The sequence below is a fragment of the Bos javanicus genome, chromosome 27, assembly GCF_032452875.1.
Source record: "Bos javanicus breed banteng chromosome 27, ARS-OSU_banteng_1.0, whole genome shotgun sequence".
Classification (NCBI taxonomy): domain Eukaryota; kingdom Metazoa; phylum Chordata; class Mammalia; order Artiodactyla; family Bovidae; genus Bos; species Bos javanicus.
Window position 1 is genome coordinate 7,350,591 of NC_083894.1, and position 23,556 is coordinate 7,374,146.

The window sequence follows — 23,556 nt, forward strand, 5'->3', positions numbered from 1 at the left end:
CAGCTTATATCTCTTAATACCCTGCCCCTATGTTGCCCCTCTTCCTTCCCTCTCTCCACCCGTACCTACTAGTTTTTTTTTAATTTCTGAGTCTGTTGCTTTTTTGTATATTCACTAGCTTGTTGTACTTTTTAGATTCCACATAGAAGCGATATCATACAGTAGCTGTCTTTCTCTATCTGACTCATTTCACTTAGCACAATACTCTTCAGGTCCACCTGTGGTGTTGCAAATGGCAAAATTTCCTTCTCTTTTATGGTTGAGTAATATTCCATTGTATATACGGAATATTACTTAGTAATATTCCATTGTATAAACACCTCATCTTTTTCCATTCATCTGTTAATGGACATTAGGTTCCTTCCATGTCTTGGAAATTGTAAATAATGCTGCTATGAACACTGGGGTTCATGTATCTTTTTGAACTAGTAATTTTTCTTTTCAGATATATACCCAGGAGTGAAGTTGCTGGGTCATATGCTAGTTCTATTTTTAGTTTTTTGAAGAACTTGAAAATTTTGATTAGTCAAGATAGGAGCTAGGCTCATTCTAGAAAAGTAGGGATGAACATTAAGAATGCAAGGTAAATTCCAAACGGTGTCTACTGTAATATGTTCATGTTCAGGCAGTCAATAGGCAGTAGAAAGGAATTTTGACAAAATAATTTTGATACAGCGATACAGTAAAGCAATGAAATTCCTCTCAAATTCTGTATTTTGCTTCATTTGTTTAGAAATTGTAAGCCACAGGGAATTAGGAGCTCTGAATTATATTCTTGCATTTTCATAGTGAAAGCTTAATCACTATATGTATGTGGATTAAGTAAGGCTTGTACACATAGCCAAATTTGTATTGTTGTTGCTGTGAAAATATCAAGGGCCTTGGAGAGTGCTTATCAAGCAGCTGGTACTCAGAATATTTGCCATAGGAATGAATTTATTTTTAGATGTTCAGAAACTTTCTCTTTGAAATCTGAGAAAAATATGACCCTTAGATTATTACTAAGAATCTATGAGTGAAATACTAAAAAGAATGTCAACGTTACTGAAAAGAATGTCAGCGTTACCCTATTTTAGAGACTGGAGTTTCCCAGCAGGTTTTCAGGTATTTCACCTGGCCCTAGGTTAATGCAAGCTCCAGGCTTGCTACCGGACCTCAGCAGATGAATCCTGATCACCGAAATCTAGAGATGCTAAGTTGACTACTTTTGTCAGCAGACAGACCTTCCTAATATAGTGAAAAAAATAATTGAGTAGTGCTATGCCCTGCTTAGTCGCTCAGTTGTGTCCGACTCTTTGTGACCCTATGGACTGTCCTTTGTGACCCTATGGACTGTGACCCTATGGACTGTCCTTTGTGACCCTATGGACTGTGGCCTGCCAGGCTCCTCTGTCCATGGTGATTCCCCAGGCAAGGATACGTGAGTGGGTTGCCATACCTCCTTCAGGGGATCTTCCCAACCCAGGGATCGAAGCCAGGTGTCCCGCACGCGGGCAGAGTAGAGCACATGAATCTTAGTCCAATTCTTACAACCCTTGCCTTAAATGACAGAGGATTTTTAAATACCTTGGTAGAGTGAAATTCATTGCAATTTTCTGAAATTTTTATAGAAATAATTATGGTAGCTGTCTTCTGAGATTTGAAATGAGGTGTGTTGAGGTTAATGACAGTTGCTATCTTACAAGTACTGATAAAGCATTTGATGGTAACTTCAACAAAGTATATTTTAAAGAAATGTTAGCTAATAGCAGTGCTATGGTAGCTATATTAATACTGGGAACAATAGAAGTAGTTCTATCAGTATTTTCTCTGTTTCCAGAAACATAAACTTGGGATGTCAATCAATATTTAGAAGTTATTTACTTCTTAAGGAATTTATGCTTTGCCTTTATTTGGATATCTAAAAGGATGCTTAGTACTTATGAAAGTAATCTTCTAAACTCTTGCTGTTTGAAATAAAATTTATTTATAAGTTAATTCCTAAATCTATGCAGATTTCTTAAGAAATATATAACATCTAAATTTTCTGTCAACTTAATTCATTTTGATATATGGCAAAACCAGTACAATACTGTAAAGTTAAAAAATTAATTAAAAAAAAATCTTTTGATAATAGAATCACTTTATAGGAAGCATTTTTAGAGTAATTTAAACACTATTTTGTTCAGACAGGTACTTTTCACTAATGTATGCCTGAAGGCATGTGTTTTCACACAGAATTTTACACACACATATGTTGCAAATGCAAACAAATACTTTATTATGTACTTCTTTTCAGAAAATGATTTGATAGATGTTTTATACATGGGTGTGCATTGCTTGAAGATACACGACCCTAGATTTATCCATCACACAGAAATGTGTGTGTGGATGCAGGTGAACAGATGTTTCCTGTTATCTCACAGCCAGGCTATTTGGGATTATGGGGTCTGGGATATCACTGCCCAGAACCTATGGATGATTCTATGTTAAGAATATAAGGCCTTTGCTTATTGTTTTATTGTGACCTCTCAATTACTCAGGCAGTGAGATCTTGTTAAGCACCTCATATTCTGAAGTGAAATTCTTGTGGAGACGTTTATACACCAAATCTACAATGTTGAGCAATTAACATGATATTGAACTAAAATATCTGAAAATCCACTATGGCCCTGATGTGGCTATTTTTGTCAGGTATTTTTGAAAATAGGGTGGTGCTAGTGGTATAGAACCTGGAGACATGAGAGATGCTGGTTCCATCCCTGGGTTGGGAAGATTCCCTGGAGGAGGCCATGGCAACCCACTCCAGGATTCTTGCCTGGAGAATCCTATGGACAGAGGAGCCCAACTGGTGGGCTACAGTCCCTGGGGTTGCAAAGAGTCAGACATGACTGAAGTGACATATATACACATTTTTGCAAACAGTTTTATCAAACAGAGTCAGGTCTTAATACAAATTGATTTCTGAAGTCACTGAAAATAACTGGGTCCGAAGTGGCTCACCAGCACATTGTCTCTGCTTTCCTGTTACTAGTCTTTGACAAGAGAAAAGCACTCATTTTTCCCAAATGTTCCTTTCACCAACACGTTGGACACTGTATTGGCACCATAAGGAAAGGAATTAGATAGTTCCAAATTAACTCATCATTTCTGGGTATTGAAGTAGCTACTCCATAGCTGAGGTTACTGGGCACCTTCTAGAGCTCTCTGCTACTTAGATTCTGCTGCTGCTGCTAAGTCACTTCAGTCGTGTCCGATTCTGTGCGACCCCATAGACTCCACTTAGATTCTAGGACACGAAAATAAGGACCGAGGAACCTGGCCACAAAAGCTCCTACTATGTGCAAGGTCCATGTTCATTGTTACCACTTGGCCTTCCGCTAAACAAAATGGAACTCATGGTGAGTTACAAAGAAGAGACTGGATCTGGCAAAATTCAGGTCCTCAAAACTTGGTAAAACCTGACTTTCAGGGCTTGTTCTTAATATTTTTTAAGAAAGTTATATACAGAAGACACGACCAGAAACTACTAAGGTTTATGTGAAGAAAAATAATCCTTTTTTCATAAATGACTCCATAAGGAGGAAAAAAAGGGTAACATAAGATAAGGAATTGATTAAATTATTTGAATATCCCATTGATGCATATGTAGTATATGCTAAATAAATAATTTTTTTTATGTTAACAGTAGTCTTCTATCTAAAATGCTAAGGAATTTACTTATTTTGGTTAGTGTTACCAATATTATTTGAATCCTTCAACTGATTACTAAATGTCAATTCTATTATAACAGATATCTTTCTTTAGAGTAAGCCTTATTTTTCACTTAATTATTTGCCCATTCTCCCCCTCTCTTTTTTAAAATGATGCTAAAATACATATGATTCCTACAGACTTTGGATATTAGAGGCAAATGATCGTCTCTACAGGCAAAGTGAAAAACCAAGCCTCAGAGCTTTGAGGTCTTACCATAGCGATGACTGCAGCCCCAGCCCCGGCAAGGGCAACAATGAACAAGTGGAAGGTCATGTTCAGCTGCAAAAGAAACCAGAGAGAAACAGACACGCATCAGGGTTACAACAGAAGAGTGACAAGGCGTCCATAGCTTTATGAGTAGGAACTTTGCTTATCTTTACCAGAAGTGCACCTCACAATATCTCTTCTGCTGCTGCTGCTGCTAAGTCGCTTCAGTCGTATCTGACTCTGTGTGACCCCATAGACAGCAGCCCACCAGGCTCCCCCGTCCCTGGGATTCTCCAGGCAAGAACACTGGAGTGGGTTGCCATTTCCTTCTCCGATGCATGAAAGTGAAAAGTGAAAGTGAAGTCGCTCAGTTGTGTCCGACTCTTAGCCACCTCATGGACTGCAGCCTACCAGGCTCCTCCATCCATGGGAATTTCCAGGTAAGAGTACTGGAGTGGGGTGCCATCGCCTTCTCCGTGTTCTCTCCTGCAAGTTGTTTAAATCTTTGCAACTGCACCATTTTAGTATAATTTCATGTTAAAGATGAGATCATGGTTAATAATGATGGTTTCCATTAATATTATTACCATGAAGGCTATGGGATATCTTTTAAATATAGCCTTAAGATTTTTCAACTTTCATTAAAATGATAGTTTCTAGAAAAAAAAATTTATCATAATTTTTTATTGAAATATGTGGAGTATCTCATTCTTATTTATTTTCTCATCCCCCTGCATAACAACATTGCAAGTGAACTTGCCTCTGAAAGAAAAAGGCGGGAATTTGATGTCGCTTTAATTATATATTCTTCAAATGACAAAATGAAGCTCAAATTCTAACACAATTAAAGGCTGTAACAACACTCACCTCAGTGGATTCACACATTCTCAGGAAATTCTCAGAGACAGTGCAAATTTTCTTTTCCTCTCCAATTGTCACAATCCCTACAACATTCAGAAAAGTACAGTTTAACATTTTACATATTTTCAGGATCCCAGAGAGAGAAAAAGAAACTTGAGTGGATAAAATATAAGTAAGTTTCCTTTTATGTGGTATTGTAATGGAAAACCTCTTCCTCGGCTTTCATGGCTTGATAATAATTATGAAAAATAAAACTAAGAATGGAAGATCAAGACTATTCAAGCCTCAAGCAATTTAAAACATTTTCAATCTGAATTCACTGGGATCTAGCCACCAGAATCTTCAGATTCAATTGTACCTACTTCATTGGTTTGGTCCTTTAATGTCATGGTGTAGGCATCAGAATTATTTGGATAACTATGCTCCAGATGAAGTCAGGATCTAAAAGTATTCTGCTTGTACAAAGCCTCCGTTAGTCTGTAAAAGCACATTGCCCAAAGGAGCAATTTTTCTCCGCTAATGCTGAAAACAGTGTTATTAGTAAGAAGAAATAAAAAGCTGCAATTTCACTCCCATTTATCCTTGCTCCAGTTGGTTTATGGATCAACTGCATCAAAATCTCCTGACTAGAGATCTCTTCAAGAAAATTAGAGATACCAAGGGAACATTTCATGCAAAGATGGGCACAATTAAGGACAGAAATGATATGGACCTGACAGAAGCAGAAGATATTAAGAAGAGGTGGCAAGAATACACAGAAGAATGGTACAAAAAAGATCTTCATGAGCCAGATAATCGCAATGGTGTGATCACTCACCTAGAGTCAGACATCCTGGAATGCAAAGTCAAGTGGGCCTTAGAAAGCATCACTATGAACAAAGCTAGTGGAGGTGATGGAATTCCAGTTGAGCTATTTCAAATCCTAAAAGATGATCCTGTGAAAGTGCTGGACTCAATATGCCAGCAAATTTGGAAGATTCAGCAGTGGCCACAGGACTGGAAAAGGTCAGTTTTCATTCCAATCCCAAAGAAAGGCAATACCAAAGAGTGCTCAAACTACCACACAATTGCAGTCATCTCACACGCTAGTAAAGTGATGCTTAAAATTCTCCAAGTCAGGCTTCAACAGTATGTGAACTTCCAGGTGTTCAAGCTGGATTTAGAAAAGGCAGAGGAACCAGAGATCAAATTGCCAACATCTGGTGGATCATCGAAAAAGCAAGAGAATTCCAGAAAAACATCTACTTCTGCTTTATTGACTATGCCAAAGCCTTTGACTGTGTGGATCACAAAAACTGTGGAAAATTCTTAAAGAGATGGGAATATCAGACCACCTGACCTGCCTCCTGAGAAATCTGTGTGGAGGTCAAGAAGCAACAGTTAGAACTGGACATGGAACAACAGATCGGTTCCAAATCAGGAAAGGAATACGTCAAGGCTGTATATTGTCAGCCTGCTTATTTAACTTCTATGCAGAGTACATCATGAGAAATGCTGGGCTGGAGGAAGCACAAGCTGGAATCAAGATTGCCAGGAGAAATACCAATAACCTCAGATATGCAGATGACACCACCCCTATGGCAGAAAGTGAAGAACTAAAGAGACTCTTGAGGAAAATAAAAGAGGAAAATGAAAAAGTTGGCTTAAAGCTCAACATTCAGAAAAGTAAGATCATGGCATCTGGTTCCATCACTTCATGGGAAATAGATGAGGAAACAATGGGGAACAGTGACAGATTTGGGGGGCTCCAAAATCACTGCAGAAGGTGACTGCAGCCATGAAATTAAAAGACTCTTGCTCCTTAGAAGAAAAGTTATGACCAATCTAGACAGCACATTAAAAAGCAGAGACATTACTTTGCCAACAAAGATCTGTTTAGTCAAAGCTCTGATTTTTCCAGTAGTCATGTATGGATGTGAGAGTTGGACTGTGAAGAAAGCTGAGTGCCAAAGAATTGATGCTTTGGAACTGTGGTGTTGGAGAAGACTCTTGAAAGTCCCTTGGACTGCAAGGAGATCCAACCAGTCCATCCTAAAGGAGATCAGTCCTGAATATTCATTGGAAGGACAGATGCTGAAGCTGAAACTCCAATTCTTTGGCCACCTGATGCGAAGAATTGACTCACTGGGAAAGACCCTGATGCTGAGAAAGATTGAAGGCTGGAGGAGAAGGGGACGGGAGGATGAGATGGTTGGATGGCATCACCAACTCAATGGACGTGAGTTTGAGTTAGCTCCAGGAGTTGGTGATGGACAAGGAGGCCTGGCGTGCTGCAGTCTTTGGGGTCACAAAGAGTCGGGCACAACTGAGTGACTAAACTGAACACATCAGAATCTCCTGGGGAACTATCACAAATTTGTATCTCTGGATCCACCGGAGGACTGATCCATCAGAGTCTGTGAACGCTTGCCGGGAGTATTGCATTTTTAACAAGCACATAGGTGATGCGCTGCCACAGACCTCATTTTACAGAAGTGATCAAGTTCATCCTAAAATGGGTCTTTGATTTTGTTTTGAGAACTCCTGAAGTGTTAAACACATATATACATGAAAGGAAAAATTCACAACTTCTGGGCAAACTAATACCTCAGCTTTTAGCACTTGCTGCATAACAATATATGGACATATTATTTAGTTTTAATATGTACACATATTCACACATTCTTAGCTTTGAGGTACACCATCAAGTCTCCATGTCTATGGATCTGGTATACTAACTTGCTTTGCCAATGGTTTGGGCAATTATTTCAGTTAAAAAAATATATATATACTTGCAATATCTTGAATTCAGAGATCCTTCTCTGGGACCTTCCTTTTTTGCCATGGTAAGTCTAAGAGGGGTTAAAAAGAACCTCTGGAAGATGTGTCTAATAAATCATCATTAGTGAGAAATCTTCCCAGGAAAGGCTATCTTTCTCCTGCTGATCTGTTGCAGACTTCATTCATTCACATGAAACACCCTGGCTATGCATGCATTTCATTGCCTATTTCTTTATTCGCATTTGCAGCAAAACTTCTAGGAAGTGTTGCTTAGGCTCAGTTTGCAATTCCTTTCTTTCCATTTTCACTTAAACCCCTTCCAGTCAAATTTCACCCCAGTCCTCCACTGAAACTTTCCTTATGAAGATCACTCATGCACTCCACATTGTTAAAACTGAAGATGAATTCTTAGTTTGCCTTCTATTCTCCAGTCAGCAGTATTGGAGGCAGCTGATGACTCCCGCAAGGCTTCCCTGGTGGCTCAGTGGTTAAAGAATCTGCCTGCCAATGCAGGAGACATGGGTTCAATCCTTGGGTTGGGAAGATTCCCTGGAGAAGGAAATGGCAACCCATTCCAGTATTCTTGCCTGGGCAAATCTCATGGACAGAGGAGACTTGCATCCTTCATGGTCTCTTTATTTGGATTCCAAAATCTACATCCTCCTGTTTTCGCCTTTCTGTTCTCACCGGCTTCTCCCTGTCAGTATCTTTGTCTGGTTCCTCCAGTGAGTTAGGATCTCTTTCAGTGGTGCTTCCCAGTGTTCAGTCCTCAGTTACCTGTCTGTCTCCTTTGCTGACCTCAGCCACTCTCAGAGCTTTCAACTTTAAACATTATCAAGATTCCTAAATCCATACAGACAGCCCCATACTTCTCTCCTGAAACCAAGACCCAAATATCCAATTTCTTCCTTGACAACTCTATTGAGACTTCTAATAAGCACCTGAAAAACAACACTGCCAAAACTGAAGTCTGATCTCCCTTGCCTGCCCCACTCCTGAGCAAGCTCTTCTGGTTGGCTTTCCCATCTCATTTGATAGCTAATCAACCTTCCCAGTTGCTTAATCAAAAAGACAAATTCCTTCTTGAATCCTCTTTTCCTGTCGACCCCCACATACAACCCATCAGGAAATTCTGTTGCCTCTGTCTGTACCCATTGTGATCCACAATTGGGGGGTTGGTTTTTTTCTTTTCTGATGCCCTTTGTTTATAACTTGATTGCATATGAACATTAAGGATTCTTATTAAAGATGTATTATTTGGAGGGTAAATAAATGCTGTCCAGGCAGTAGATTCTTTGTTAAGAGCAAACAGAAAGCCTGTACAGATGATGTGAAAGGTTGCATGACACCTCTTCACATCACAGAGAAAAGCTAAGCCTGAATAAATCCTGGATGAAAGTACAAGAGGAGAGTGAATAAGTTGACTTAAAACTCAACATTGAGAAAACATTCACAGCATCTGGTCCCATCACTTCATGGCAAATAGATGGGGAAACAGTGGAAACAGTGACAGACATCATTTTTGTGGCCTCCAAAATCACTGCAGATGGTGACTGCAGCCATGAAATTAAAAGACACTTGCTTCTTGGAAGAAAAGCTATGACCAGCCTAGTTCAGTTCAGTCTCTCAGTCATGTCTGACTTTTTGCGACCCCATGAATTGCAGCATGCCAGGCCTCCCTGTCCGTCACCAACTCCCGGAGTTCACTCAAACTCACGTCCATCGAGTCAGTGATGCCATCCAGCCATCTCATCCTCTGTCGTCCCCTTCTCCTCCTGCCCCCAATCCCTCCCAGCATCAGAGTCTTTTCCAATGAGTCAACTCTTTGCATGAGGTGGCCAAAGTACTGGAGTTTCACCCAGGACTGATCTCCTTTAGACAGCATATTAAAAAGCAGAGACATTACTTTGCCAACAAAAGTCCATCTAGTCAAAGCTATGGTTTTTCCTGTAGTCATGCATGGATGTGAGAGTTGAACTATAAAGAAAGCTGAGCGCCAAAGAATTGATGCTTTTGAACTGTGGTGTTGGAGAAGACTCTTGAGAGTCCCTTGGACTGCAAGATCAAACCAGTCCATCCCAAAGGAAATCAGTCCTGAATATTCACTGGGAGGACTGATGGTGAAGCTGAAACTAATCCATTGGCCACGTGATGCGAAGAACTGACTCATTGGAGAATACCCTGATGCTAGGAAAGATTGAAAGTGGGAGGAGAAGGGGACGGCAGAAGATGAGATGGTTGGATGGCACCACCAACTCAATGGACATGAGTTTGATCAAGCTCCAGGAGTCGGTGATGGACAGGGAGGCCTGGTGTGCTGTAGTTCATGGGGTCCCAAAGAGTCAGACATGACTGAGTGACTGAACTGAACTATGCTGTAACAGGGCTAAGGTTCAAAGAGCAGCTTTAATCATAGTCATGCTTTACACTTACCCGATGTATATCCCCTACAATATCTGGGATGTACTGGACTACATATATTACTTATCAGAAATTCCAACTTAACTGGGTGTCCTGTAATTTACCTGGCAACCCTCTCTGTGAGACTAGCCACATCTCTTCCAATTTTAATTTTTCAGATTAGAAGAATTAAAGGAAGACATTTTAGTTGGGGGTGGGGATGCTGAAGTTAGGGCTGTGGTTTTCTGAGCAGCTATTTTCCAGTGTCCTCCAGCAGTAGGTGCCAAGGTTTCCTTTTCCTGTGTTTACAGGGACATGATTTCAAGGTTAAAACTTTCCCCAGAGAAGACCTGTCCACATTCCTTCCATCATCTTCTTGCCGAGAACCGCATGCACAGAAAATCATCCTGATTTTCATCTGCATCACACAATGGGGGCTGGAACTCCTTCTAACAAGAGCGTAGGTAGACACTGTTTTGAAACATTGGGCTAGCTGGTGATGGACTGGTTCGACCATACCCTGCAGTCTGTCTACAGTCTAACCTCAGAGCCACAGTCTAACCTTGCGATCCCCTCTACTGAACTGTTTCCCACTTGCCTGAAGTACAGGGACACCTGCATTAGAGAAAAACATTTATAACACTCTATTAGATTTTAAAGGTCTTCCCTGGTGGCTTGGATGGTAAAGAATTCACCTGCAATGCAAGAGACCTGAGTTCAATCCCTGAGTCAGGAAGATCCCCTGGAGAAGGGAATGGCAATCCACTAACAGTTGTGTTGTGAAAAAATATCAGTTTGAGCACATGACTTTGCATATCTTCTATAAATTCTGTAGCCCCCATATTATTACAAAGGATGGGATGGGATTCCAAACAGGTTAGGTGAGATTAGACTCAACTTTCCTCATTCATAGTTCAGTGCTTGTTTCAACAGGTGAGGTAGCTCACTTCAAACCAAGAACAGACTCTGAAACTGGATGGAGTGAATCCAGCACTCTCACTTACTAGCCGTGTCACCTTGGACAGGAAACTTAACCTCCTGGGACCTCAGTTTTGTCATTTATAAAGAGGATAACCACAGTACCCACCACACAGAATTACTGTGAGAACTAAACAGGCAAACATATACAAACTATTGTAAGCCCTTATACACGTAAGAAATTATTATTATTACATGAGGTTTCAGCCCTAAATAAAAATAACCTAAGAGTCCCTTGGACTGCAAGGAGATCCAACCAGTCCATTCTGAAGGAGATCAGCCCTGGGTGTTCTTTGGAAGGAATGATGCTAAAGCTGAAACTCCAGTACTTTGGCCACCTCATGCGAAGAGTTGACTCATTGGAAAAGACTCTGATGCTGGGAGGGATTGGGGGCAAGAGGAGAAGGGGACGACAGAGGATGAGATGGCTGGATGGCATCACTGACTGGATGGACGTGAGTCTGGGTGAAGTCTGGGAGTTGGTGATGGACAGGGAGGCCTGGCATGCTGCGATTCATGAGGTCGCAAAGAGTCAGACACGACTGAGCAACTGAACTGAACTGAACTGAAGAGGACTACTGATTGATTTAGTTTTTTTTTTTATTATTATGAAATGGTAAAGTTTAGTTTTTCCCCCTGTTTCAGAAAACAAAGAAGTATCTGTTTCTTAGATGAGCTTCATACAGACTTCACAGACTATATAGTTTATCAGGGGAGAATGAAAATACTATGCAAACACTACACGGTTCATAAGAGTGACTTGCACTCACTCTGAAATTCCCTTAGTTTGGTTTTAGAAGAATGACTTAAACATGAAGATTCTGATGCACCTCTCTCTCTGGTCGAAGTAATTATGGTTCCAAAGTGGTTTACACTAGTTTTCTCAGTTGCTCAGTTGTTTCCAACCCCTTGCAACCCTTAGACTGTAGCCTGCCAGGCTCCTGTGTCCCTGGGACTTTTCAGGCAAGAATACTGGGGTGGGTTGCTGTCTTCTTTTCCATTACACTATTTTAAAATGGAGCAAACCATATGAGGTGCTGTATTTACAGCCAGGGATACACCTACCAAACTGACGAAGGTCCAGGCAGAGATTCGCTCCCTCCACTAAGGTGGTGTTTCGGCAGATGGTCCACAGGTTGAAATACATGTAAACTGGCAGTGAGGTGAATGCCGTGACTCCCAGCCAGGCCAGCATGAAAAGGTATGTCAGCATAATAAACTGCAACAGAGAAAAAGTCGAGACAGAAAACATATAAGCTACTGGGAAGGAGGGATTCTGTGTTTAACCTACACAGCTCAATATTTACCACTCCGGTAGGTCCTGCCACCAGTAAGGAAGCTGAGAGAGGGTGAACATGGATCACGAGAAGAAAGGGGCTGGAAAACTACATCACAGAGTTTCTGATGTACAGAGGAAGAGTTCCTCCATCTGCATCTTAATGCCTGTTTCATTCATGTATTGATCTTGAAAACCTCACCACACATTTTTTTAACTTTAGAAAACATTAACTGATAAATTTAAGATGAATAGCTTTGTATGACAACTAAATGGGCACAAATTCACATCATAAATATTTAAGCTAAGTACAATGACTCACAGGTCATTTTGGTATATAATGATATGAGTGTGTATTTCTACTCCTCTTTCTGAATGACTTTTGTAAACTTTAAGTCTAATTCTTCTTTCATGCACACTAACTTTACCTTTGATTGACTGATTGATTTATCAAGCACTGATATGCCACTCATTTACTGTGTCCCCAGCCTAGATGTCACATTTGTTTAGCAAGAAAGGGGGCCTTAAAGCATGCTGGTTAAAGCCACAGATTTCTGAACTGGATTGAGTCTAGGCTGCTTTTTATGCCTCTTTGTGATTAGTTTAGCAGAGCATGCCTGCTAAACTGATCTGAAATTACAATCACAATTGTAATCTACAGTTACACTCACTGCATGACTGTTGAGAGGCTGGAATGAGATGATTCGGTGGAAGCACTGAGCGTCAAACCTGGCTCATTCGAAGCCCAGGCAAAGTATCAGTACTTTTTATTCTAGGTAGTATTATTGTGATTATTCCTACTACCACCAAACATATATCTTGCCTGAATGATAGGAATGTATAGAATAAGGAAATTAGGCTTCATGTTTGCAGAAAATAAAAAGCATGAGAAGTTCTCAAGTCTGGGAAAATTACTTAACGTCTTCCGCTGGAAGAGGAAGCCTCTCGAAAGTCTGGAAACTACCCCAAACTGAAGAAATCTTGTTAATGGAACTCCTGGGAGGAAAAAGCTCTGTTTATTAACATTTTCATTATGCAGAATTGTAGGCCTCAGTGCTAATTTACAATCTCAAGAATAATGAACATGATACTGCCACTTCAGACCCAGTCCTCTGGAGGGTAACGGCGACTCAGAACCCACAGGAGAGTGATCCGCAGGCCTTTCGGTTCCATTTGGCCTTGTATTCCTTTCCGACCCAGGGGACTTTTCAAAAGCTTCTTTTGATGGTGCTGTTTACGGTGGAATGGGACTCTGGATTCTATGGGTTTACACTCAAGCTGGCCCGGAATTCTCTGAACTGTGTTGCTGCTGCTACTTCACAAGGCAATGGAAAGAGTGAATTCTGAAACCGTATTTGCTATAATGTCACAGCATAGTAATAAAGCTGAATTTTACAGAATCAATCTTTGCTGCGAGAACATGTTTTCATGAGGACTAGTGCATTAACTTTTGTTCTAACATACAAAAGATTTTACTTCTGAGTTGGAGTACAAAGCAGTTACATTTTAGGGAGTTCATAGTCACTAAAGTATCCATACTAAACATGCTAAAAATATAAGGCTATCTTCCTACTTTATGTTTTCCCTTAGAGTCTGATAATTACTAAGATTGAAAAATTATTTGAATTGATAAAGTGTGATTCTAGGTAAACATTCTCTATATGTAATAAAATATCTCATGATTATCATCTTATTTCTAGCTTTCCACTGCTAGTAATATGACAGGTATTTTTTGTTGTCTGAGCATTAAATATATGAGCTACTCTTTTTTTCTAAACTGAGGTATAATTGATATATCAGTTTCAGGTGTACAACATAATGGTTTGCTATTTGTATATATTGTGAAACAGTCATTGCAATAAGTCTAGTTAACATCTGTCACCATACATCGTTATTGTTATAAATATTTTGTAAACTATTTATTCGCATGTGGTGTTTATTGCCTTGAACAACAATATATTTTACTTTCTAAACTAAACAGCAGTGGCCCTGTTTATAGAAAGGAGAGAGAGTGGGTCTTATGGAAGTCTGATATATAAAGTGGACTCACTGGCTCTTCCTTTTTCAGCCACAGTTTAATGTATCTCTCACTTATATTAAAACACTGACCATTTCCTCCTAACTCACAAATAAAAATATCTCAGTAAAATTTCTTTGGTTTGGTTTAGATTAGTTAACTTGTTGATCTTGGATGGTAAAAACTATCATTTTTTTAATGACATTAATGACATTTAATGCCATTAAATGATAAAGACGTGGGTGCCAGATTCATAATCAATATCCAGCAATCTTATTATCACATCATTATTGAGTACCATTTCATCAGAACATGCAAATGACTTTCACAATAGGTACCTTCTTGTTACCATAGTTCTTGTTTTGTGTTTATTTTTATTCAAAATACATTTGTTGAGGATCTAATATGTGTTAGTATTACACTCAACAATCTTGCTGTGAATTCCTTCTTAGTGGCTTAAAATTTTTAAAAATATGTATTATTTTGATTTCAACCTGGATGTTCTAATTATTGTTTGAAATTTAGAAGGGAGATTGAAATATGGAACTGCAAGAAACAAGGTTTTCTTAGTCTTTGGAAGAAGGTTAAAACACATGATTACCCCTTGATGATGCAGCTTTGAGATTACAGTGTATTTAACTTGAGAGTGACTTGTAAAAGGTAATTTATTTTTCATCTGTATGCCTATGAATTTAAGCTTGATGTCTAAGAAAATCACACTTGGTTAAGCCATAGACTTTCTAGGGGAACTCAGCAGATGTGTACCAGTCTGGGTAAAAATAACATCTCAGACGTTAGCTGAACTGATGAAAAAGAGCCAGCTGACTCTGACTCCAAGGGTCTCTGAATCTAAGGATTATGTAAACACTGAAAAAATTAGCCATATATCAAATTTAATGTTATGATATAATGAATAAATTTGGGCATAACGCAGACTCAAACTTCAGTGAAATGAATTAAATGGATCTACCAGTTCAGTTCAGTTCAGTCGCTCAGTCGTGTCCGACTCTTTGCGACCCCATGAACCACAGCACGCCAGGCCTCCCTGTGGGTATATGCAAACATATACGAAACATATACTGTTGGGTTCCACTCAGGACACTGTCTATAAAGTCTCTTTCTCATCAGTGTTTTACAGCACAGCTTATAAAAATACTTAGGTAAAGTATTTTTTAACTCAGAGCTCCCTCATTTCCCAAAAATATGTTTTCAATGACATTTCCTCATTGGGAATGCATTTATAGATTATCAATTCAATCATGTCCCCACTTGAAGAGCAAGAGAAAACAGCTGTAGATTTGAAGGCAGAAACACCTCCGGGCTGAGTGATCTGGTCATCCAGCAGTCTCGCTGAGTGAACGTGAGCTGCGGGGCATGCCTCTGACAGTGGTTTCCAACCGTGCACACACAGCGAGATCATCTGGCAGATCTGAGAAAGAGATCAGGCTTTGCCCGTGACAATTATATCTGAATTTACAATATCTTTGCAGACAATTTTAATGGGCATCTAACATAAAGAACTGCTGCTCTATGGGAATCAATAAAGCTCTCATGAGTACATTTGATGTGAAAACTTCTCTGATATTTTCCTTAGGCTCTTCAGGGTACCACACCTGAAGTCGGGGAAAAAAAAAAAAAAAAGCACAATTGGAATGATTAGCCAGAAATCCATGTCAATGTCAACAAAATAGCCAAATTCATAGGTGAGTGAGGGACTGATATGAACCAAATTTGAAATCAAGATTTCCCAGATTCAGCACTATTGAAAATTTGGGCCAGAATATTCTTTGTTATGGATAGTGCCCTGTGTATTGCAACATGTTTAACAACATCCCCGGTCTCTACTCAATAGACAATAGTTACATAACCAAAATTTCTGTGTCCCCTGCGGGGAGAAGGCAAGGAGTGGGGAAACAGCATCTGGTTGAGAACCACAGCTCTAATATGAGAGAATACCAAGGCAAAGGAAAGCAAACGGATGCCTGAATATGCTATCACTAAGAATGCAAAATGGAGCAGCACCAACAATACTGAACTCAGTAGGCTGCGAGAAGCACACAGTGTAAAGTTTACTGAAGAAAAAATTACTTGCGTTATGTAGTAAATTACTTGAAAATATGTAATCATCATTATTGTCAACAGTATGGCCTAAAGCTATCTTGGCACAAGTGGTGATCAGAAACTTGCTTTAAAAAAAAAAAAAAACTATTTGCCATGTTTCTACCCATTTTATTCCTAATTGTCAAGACATGGAAGCAGCTAAAATGTCCTTCAGTAGCTGAATGGAGGAATAAACTGCTATATTCAGATGATGGAATATTATTCGGCACTAAGAGAAATGACTTATATAAAGTCACAGGAAAACATGGAAGAACCTTAAATGCATATGACTAAGTGAAGAAAGTCTGAAAAGATTACGTAACATGTGATTCCAGTTATATGACATTCTGGAAAAGGCAACACTATGGCGACAGTAAGAGGACAGGCGGCTGCCAGGCGTGGAAAGAGGAGGATGGACAGGTGGCGCATGGGATTTTCAGGGCAGTGAAAGTATTCTGTTTTACACCACAGAGTCAGATATGTGTCAGACACTTGTCTAAACACACCGAATGTGCAACACCAAGCGTGAAGTCTCAGGGAAATTATGGACTTTGGGTGATTATCCTGAGTCCATGTCAGCTCATTAATTGTAGCAAATGTACCACCTGGTGCAGGATTTAGATAGTGAGGGAGGCTGTTGAGATGTCGGGGTTGGGGATATTTAAGAAATTTCTATTAATATATTTTCTGTTCAATTTTTCTATGAACCTAAAGTTGCTCTAAAAAATAAAATCTATTAAAAATATACTAATTGTAATGCTCTCCTTTATTACCTTGCACTGGTCTTATTCATTCAACAGATCAAACTAAAATGCTTCAGAATATAGTACAGGATTCATCATGAGTTTGCAGTTGCCCTATCTAACACTTGGATGATTGCAGTATTCTAAATAGTTCATTCTAGTTTGCACCCTTCAGGTTACTTATGGAGCTTATTTCTATTTTCCAAACCCTTAATCAAAGTCCTTTACTCTTTAATTCATTAATAATTAAAATATCCCTGTGTCAACAATGTGTACTATATGAGGCCTTGGGTATATACCGGTCAAAAATGTCTTTCGAAGATTTTAACCACTGTCTGAACAAACACTGTAAGCCAGCCATGTCCATCAGTGTGCTCAGCATGCATGTGCTTATGTAGGCTTTACTTTTTCAAGTGAAAGCAGAATTCAAATCAAATCAAATCATATTAGAGAGAAAAGCACTGCCAGCCTCTTTTCCAACAAATATTGCTGCTGCTAAGTCGCTTCAGTCGCGTCTGACTCTGTGCAACCCCATAGACAGCAGCCCACCAGGCCCCGCCGTCCCTGGGATTCTCCAGGCAAAAACACTGGAGTGGGTTGCCATTTCCTTCTCCGATGCATGAAAGTGGAAAGTGAAAGTGAAGTCGCTCAGTCGTGTCCGACTCTCAGCGACCCCATGAACTGCAGCCTACCAGGCTCCTCCGTCCATGGGATTCTCCAGGCAAGAGTACTGGACTGGGATGCCATTGCCTTCTCCAACAAATATTACTATAGAGGAAATTTCCCTTTAGTGAATGCTATTTTATTGTCAGTTACGTTGTAAATATCTGAGAAATGGTCTTCTGACCAAGAATCCCAATATGATAATACTAGGCTTAGACATGGGCCTTCCTGGTGGCTCGGTGGTAAAGAACCACCTGCCAATGCAGGAGACACGAGTTCAATCCCTGGGGGGTGGGAGTTGGGGTAGGGAATATCCCTTGGAGAAGAAAATGGCAACCCACTCCAGTATTCTTGCCTGGGAAATCCCACGGACACAGGAATCTGGCGGGCTACAATCCATGTGGTCGCCAGAGTTGGACACGACTGAGCGACTAAACCACCACCACCACCAGGCTTATTCATTCCTCAGTGAGCTTTTGATTTTTATATCCTTAATATATGTCATCTCCCCATAAAGTAATTAAAAAACATAAACTATGGTAGCTAATCTTAAAATGAGGAAATTGAGTCTCAAAAAATGTGGTAAAATTTCATGTTTTGTAAAACGTTACTGGTTTAAATGCAAAGTCAGAAAGATATAATTCTTTTTTTTCCTAAAAGAAATGATAAAATAAAAATCTTTTTGTGGAGATTATTCCCAGTACAGTGGGCATGAGCCTTCTGATTGGAAAAGACAGGTACCTACTAAACAATCAGTATTGCAAAAGACCATCTGTAATCCACAGTTCTCATTGAATCCCCAATCCAGTAGCCTGTTTAAATTATAACTTTTACATGTATGGAAATATTTGGCACATTAAAATCAATGGAACCAATTTAAGAAAACGTATTTCTATTTGCAGTGTCACCTGAACATATAAAATCGAGGTTACTCACAGTAGAAGCAGTTACTGTAAGTGAATGGATTCAGGATGCCACATTAGGGTTCATAAAGCCTATGAATTGGAGGATAATTTCTATCCATCCTTAAGGTGAATTTCTAGCTTTATTATAAAATTTGATTAAAAAATCTATATGTGCAAGCGACTTCATTTAAACTAGAATATCTTTATAAGCAGAAATTGAAAATTCATTAGTTATAGCTATATCTCCTTAGAACTTCAGTTCAGTTCAGTTCAGTCACTCAGTCATGTCCAACTCTCTGCAACCCCATGGACTGGGCATGCCAGGCCTCTCTGTCCGTCACCAACTCCTGGAGTTTACTCAAACTCATGTCCATTGAGTCAGTGATACCACCCAACCATCTCATCCTCTGTCATCCCCTTCTCCTCCCGCCTTCAATCTTTCCTAAGAACTTTTCAGTGGGCATCAAATTCTAAGATTTAATTTTATATTAATTAAATAAAAAAACTGAAGGTTTTAAATATTCTGGAAAAATGAAAACACTATTATCCTGCTATGTACAATTCATCTATGGTAACTGTATTTTAACATATTTCCCCCATATTTTATTTTATTTAGCTATTTTGGTTCCACTGCGTGGCATGTGCAATCTTAATTCCCTGATCAGGGATTGAACCCTTATCCTCTGCAGTGGATAAGCACAGAGTCTTAACCACTGGACCTCTAGGCAAGTCCGTCAACAATTTATTCATTCTGTAAAGCTGAAAGTTTGTACGCTTTGATCACATCTCCCCACTTCCCTACTCTCAGCCCCTGGCAACCACCATTCTCCTTTCTGCTTTTATATGTATAATGGGATTGCTTTTAACAGAACTATTTCATTTAGGAAGACATGAATCAGAGAGTGTTACTTCATGTCTCTAGTTTCCTTTTTCAACAGTTCATTAAATGTATGAGAAATGATGTGATGAGAAAGTAGTCTCTGTACTGTTCCTTCCCGAAGTCCAAAGCCCCAGTCCAAATCATGAGAAATATACCAGATTTCAACTCAGGTACATTCTATAAAATGCCTAACTTCTACCCCACAAAACCTTCTAGACCACCAAGAACAAGGGAAGTCTTGGAAAATGTCACAGGTCAGAGTAGCCTAAGGAGGAATGACTGACCTGTGACATGCTATCTGTACTCCCTGAGTGGGATACTAGGAGAGAAAAAGAACGCTTGATTTAGGAAAAACTAAAAAAGCCTGAACACAGCGTGGACTTTAGTCAATAGTAATGTTTCTATATAGGCTTACTTGTTGTGACAAATGTACCATGCTAAAGTAAGATGTTACTACAGAAAACTGAGTTTGATATATATGGACATTCTCTGTACCATCTTCATCATTCTGTACATCTAAAACTATTGTAAGATTAAAAGTTTATTTTTTGCTGTCTCGTACACAGGGTTATTGTTACCATCTTTCTAAATTCCATATATATGCGTTAGTATACTGTATTGGTGTTTTTCTTTCTGGCTTACTTCACTCTGTATAATAGGTTCCAGTTTCATCCATCTCATTAGAACTGATTCAAATGTATTCTTTTTAATGGCTGAGTAATACTCCATTGTGTATCTGTACCACAGCTTTCTTATCCATTCATCTGCTGATGGGCATCTAGGTTGCTTCCATGTCCTGGCTATTATAAACAGTGCTGCGATGAACATTGGGGTACACGTGTCTCTTTCCCTTCTGGTTTCCTCAGTGTGTATGCCCTGTATAGATCAGTCTTATGGACTCTGTGGGAGAGGGAGAGGGTGGGGAGATTTGGGAGAATGGCATCGAAACATGTATAATATCATGTATGAAAGGAGTCGCCAGTCCGGGTTCGATGCACGATACTGGATGCTTGGGGCTGGTGAACTGGGACGACCCAGAGGGAGGGTATGGGGAGGGAGGAGGGAGGAGGGTTCAGGATGGGGAACACAGGTATACCTGTGGTGGATTCATTTCGATATTTGGCAAAACTAATACAATATTGTAAAGTTTAAAAATAAAATTAAATTAAAAAAAAGTTTATTTTTGAAAAAATGCTTTAGGATTTTAAAAATATGTGTGTGTTACTTAACCATGTCTGACCTTTGCGACTCCATGGACTGTAGTCCACCAAACTCCTCTGTTCATGGAATTTTCCAGGCAAGAATACTGGAGTGGGTTGCCATTTCCTTCTCCAGGGGATCTTCTCAACCCAGGGATCAAACCTGGGTCTCCTGCATTGCAGGCAAATTCTTTATCATTTGAGCTATAGGTAAGTCTTTTAAAAATATAAGGAGCATTTCACAAAGCATTTCCTAAATGCTATGAAATTATATCCTAGAATGATCGGATGGATGATCTGATATATAGAGAAGTCTAATGAGAATGAAAATGCCACTGAATATACAAATTTAGAAAAGAACAATTTAGCAGAAAATTATATGTCATGACTTGAATAATCAAAAGAACAAAAACGAACATAAAACAAAACCTTGGCTCAATATTTTTGAGAAGGTATTTTTATTTGAACTGAATTCCAACCACGACCTATGGTGACTGGGAAGGAAGCAAGATGATTTAGACTTTTTCTTTTTTTCAATTTTTGCTTTCCAGCAGTTTTAAGTATTTCGAATTAAAAATTCCAACACTAGAAGATTTACTTTTTATAAGAAATTTTCCCATTCTGTCAATGTCATCTTCTAAGGCTCACCAAAATTTTTTGTTCATTTTTATGCTCGAAACCTGAATAGAATGAGACCATGTTTTCTGTTTTTGCCATAATTTATGTACCAGCACAGTTAATAACTGCACGGTCACACTGAGATTGGTCCACTGTCCTGTATTTAGAGTCCAGTTCTGAAACTATAAGTGCATGTGTGAGATCTGCTTCAGATACCTGTGGTAAATATTTCTAAATATGACCACTATGCTTGAAGCAGTTTATGTTTCCCCATCCCGCTTTATGCCCTATTGAGAGAGTGCTAAAATGCATTGCTATAATCTGAAAAAAAAAAAAAAATGATGTTGCCTTCTTGAGGTTAGATTTAGAATATCCTGCTGCTGCTGCTAAGTCGCTTCAGTTGTGTCCAACTCTGTGCGATCCCATAGATGGCAGCCCACCAGGCTCCCCTGGGGTTCTCCAGGCAAGAACACTGGAGTGGGTTGCCATTGCCTTCTCCAATGCATGAAAGTGAAAAGTGAAAGGGAAGTCGCTCAGTCGTGTCCGACTCCTTGTGACCCCATGGACTGCAGCCCACCAGGCTCCTCCGCCCATGGGATATCCTAGAGAGAGACTAAGACTTATTTGAGGAACTTGGCAGTCTTGAATCAATGGTATTATTATTTTTAAAATTTACTTTTGAAGACACTGAATTTTAGAGATAGACTAGAATGCAGAGTTCCTTGATGACAACTTTACTTAGAAAGTTACCTAAGACTCTTTTAGAGGCGGTCATCAAAATCGACTACTGAGTTATTTCACCTTGCACAGAGCATCCTTATCTTATAAAAAGAGATAACTCATGATTGTGGATAAAAGTCAAGGTTAAAATGAGGACATCTTTGCCATGAAGGAACTTTCCAGTCACCAATGAATGATATCGCTAAAATGTAAAACAATAGGGGCTGGTGAATTATTAAAAACTCTCACAGTCAGATAATTCTCCTATGAAATTAGCCCAAATAAAACATAAATGACGAGACAAATCCTGATTATGAGGTTAGTGAGGGACTCTGTGCCACAGGCTTGAATGCAAATCTGACTCCACCACCCACCATGTACTCATCTCTTGGTGGCAGGTTCATCATCTGTGAAATAAAGGTAATTATTAATATTTACATCTCAACAATACTGGTGCCTACTCACATAGTTTGGAGGATTAAATATCCTAGTATTTCGTAAAGTTCCATGCATAGCAACTGGCATATATAAGCACCTAACAAACATTTCGTATTATTAATACTGGATTTATTATTAAAACTTAACTTAAAGTTAGGAAAATGAGCCATGAGTCATGATACACTCTGTAAAGGTAATTCTACAGAGTATGTCTTATGATGCAGTGAAAATCTATAAATATCTGAGGCTAAGAGAAAAGATTAAAATAATAAATACAGCTGGTCTTCCTTTTTGATATCCTTGAATTTAACCAATGATGAATGGAAAATATTTTTTTAAATATGCCAGAAAGTTCCAAAAAGCAAAACTTGAATTTGCCACATGCCAGCAATGATTTTATAGCATTTATACTGACAATTACAGAGTTTATATTGTATTAGGTATTATAAGTAATTTGGAAATGATTTAAAGTATATGGAGGGATGTGTGTAAGGTTAAATACAACACTACACTTTTTTATATAAGAGACTCAGGCATCTTTGGGTCTTGGTCTCTACAGGAGTCCTGGGACCAATCCCCTCAGATACAGTGGATAACCGTAAATACATATTTTTCTTTACCTGTAAAACGGGATAAAAAGTAACCACTTAGTTTTGTTACTTTAAACATTGTGTGTGATTCCCAGGTGGTGCAGTGGTCTACATGGGGCTGGTTCACTGGGATGACCCAGAGGGATTGTATGGGGAGGGAGGTGGGAGGAGGGTTCAGGATGGGAAACACGTGTACACCTCTGGCAGATTCATGTTGATGTATGGCAAAACCAATACAATATTGTAAATTAGCCTCCAATTAAAATTAATTTATATTTTAAAAAATTAAAAAATAAAGAATCCGCCTGCCAATGCAGGAGATACAAGAAACATGGGTTCAATCCCTGGATTAAGAAGATCCCCTGGAGTAGGAAATGGCAATCCACTCCAGTAGTCTTGCCTGGGAAATCCCATGGACAGAGGAGCCTGGTGGGCGACAGTCCCTGGGGTCGCAAAGAGTCAGACA

The 23,556-nt window shown here is 39.3% G+C and overlaps 1 protein-coding gene across 3 annotated transcripts in view; it reads right to left on the reverse strand.

The window, feature by feature from the left end:
- GPM6A (glycoprotein M6A) overlaps nt 1-23,556 on the reverse strand; it is a 256,670-nt gene that overhangs the window by 3,344 nt on the left and 229,770 nt on the right. For all 3 annotated transcript variants that reach the window (XM_061404099.1, XM_061404100.1, XM_061404098.1), the window contains exons 4-6: nt 12,007-12,160; nt 4,810-4,886; nt 3,949-4,014 (exon numbers count right to left, since the gene is read on the reverse strand). In XM_061404099.1, coding sequence (XP_061260083.1) covers nt 3,949-4,014; nt 4,810-4,886; nt 12,007-12,160 — 297 coding nt within the window. The remainder of the gene's footprint in view (nt 1-3,948; nt 4,015-4,809; nt 4,887-12,006; nt 12,161-23,556) is intronic.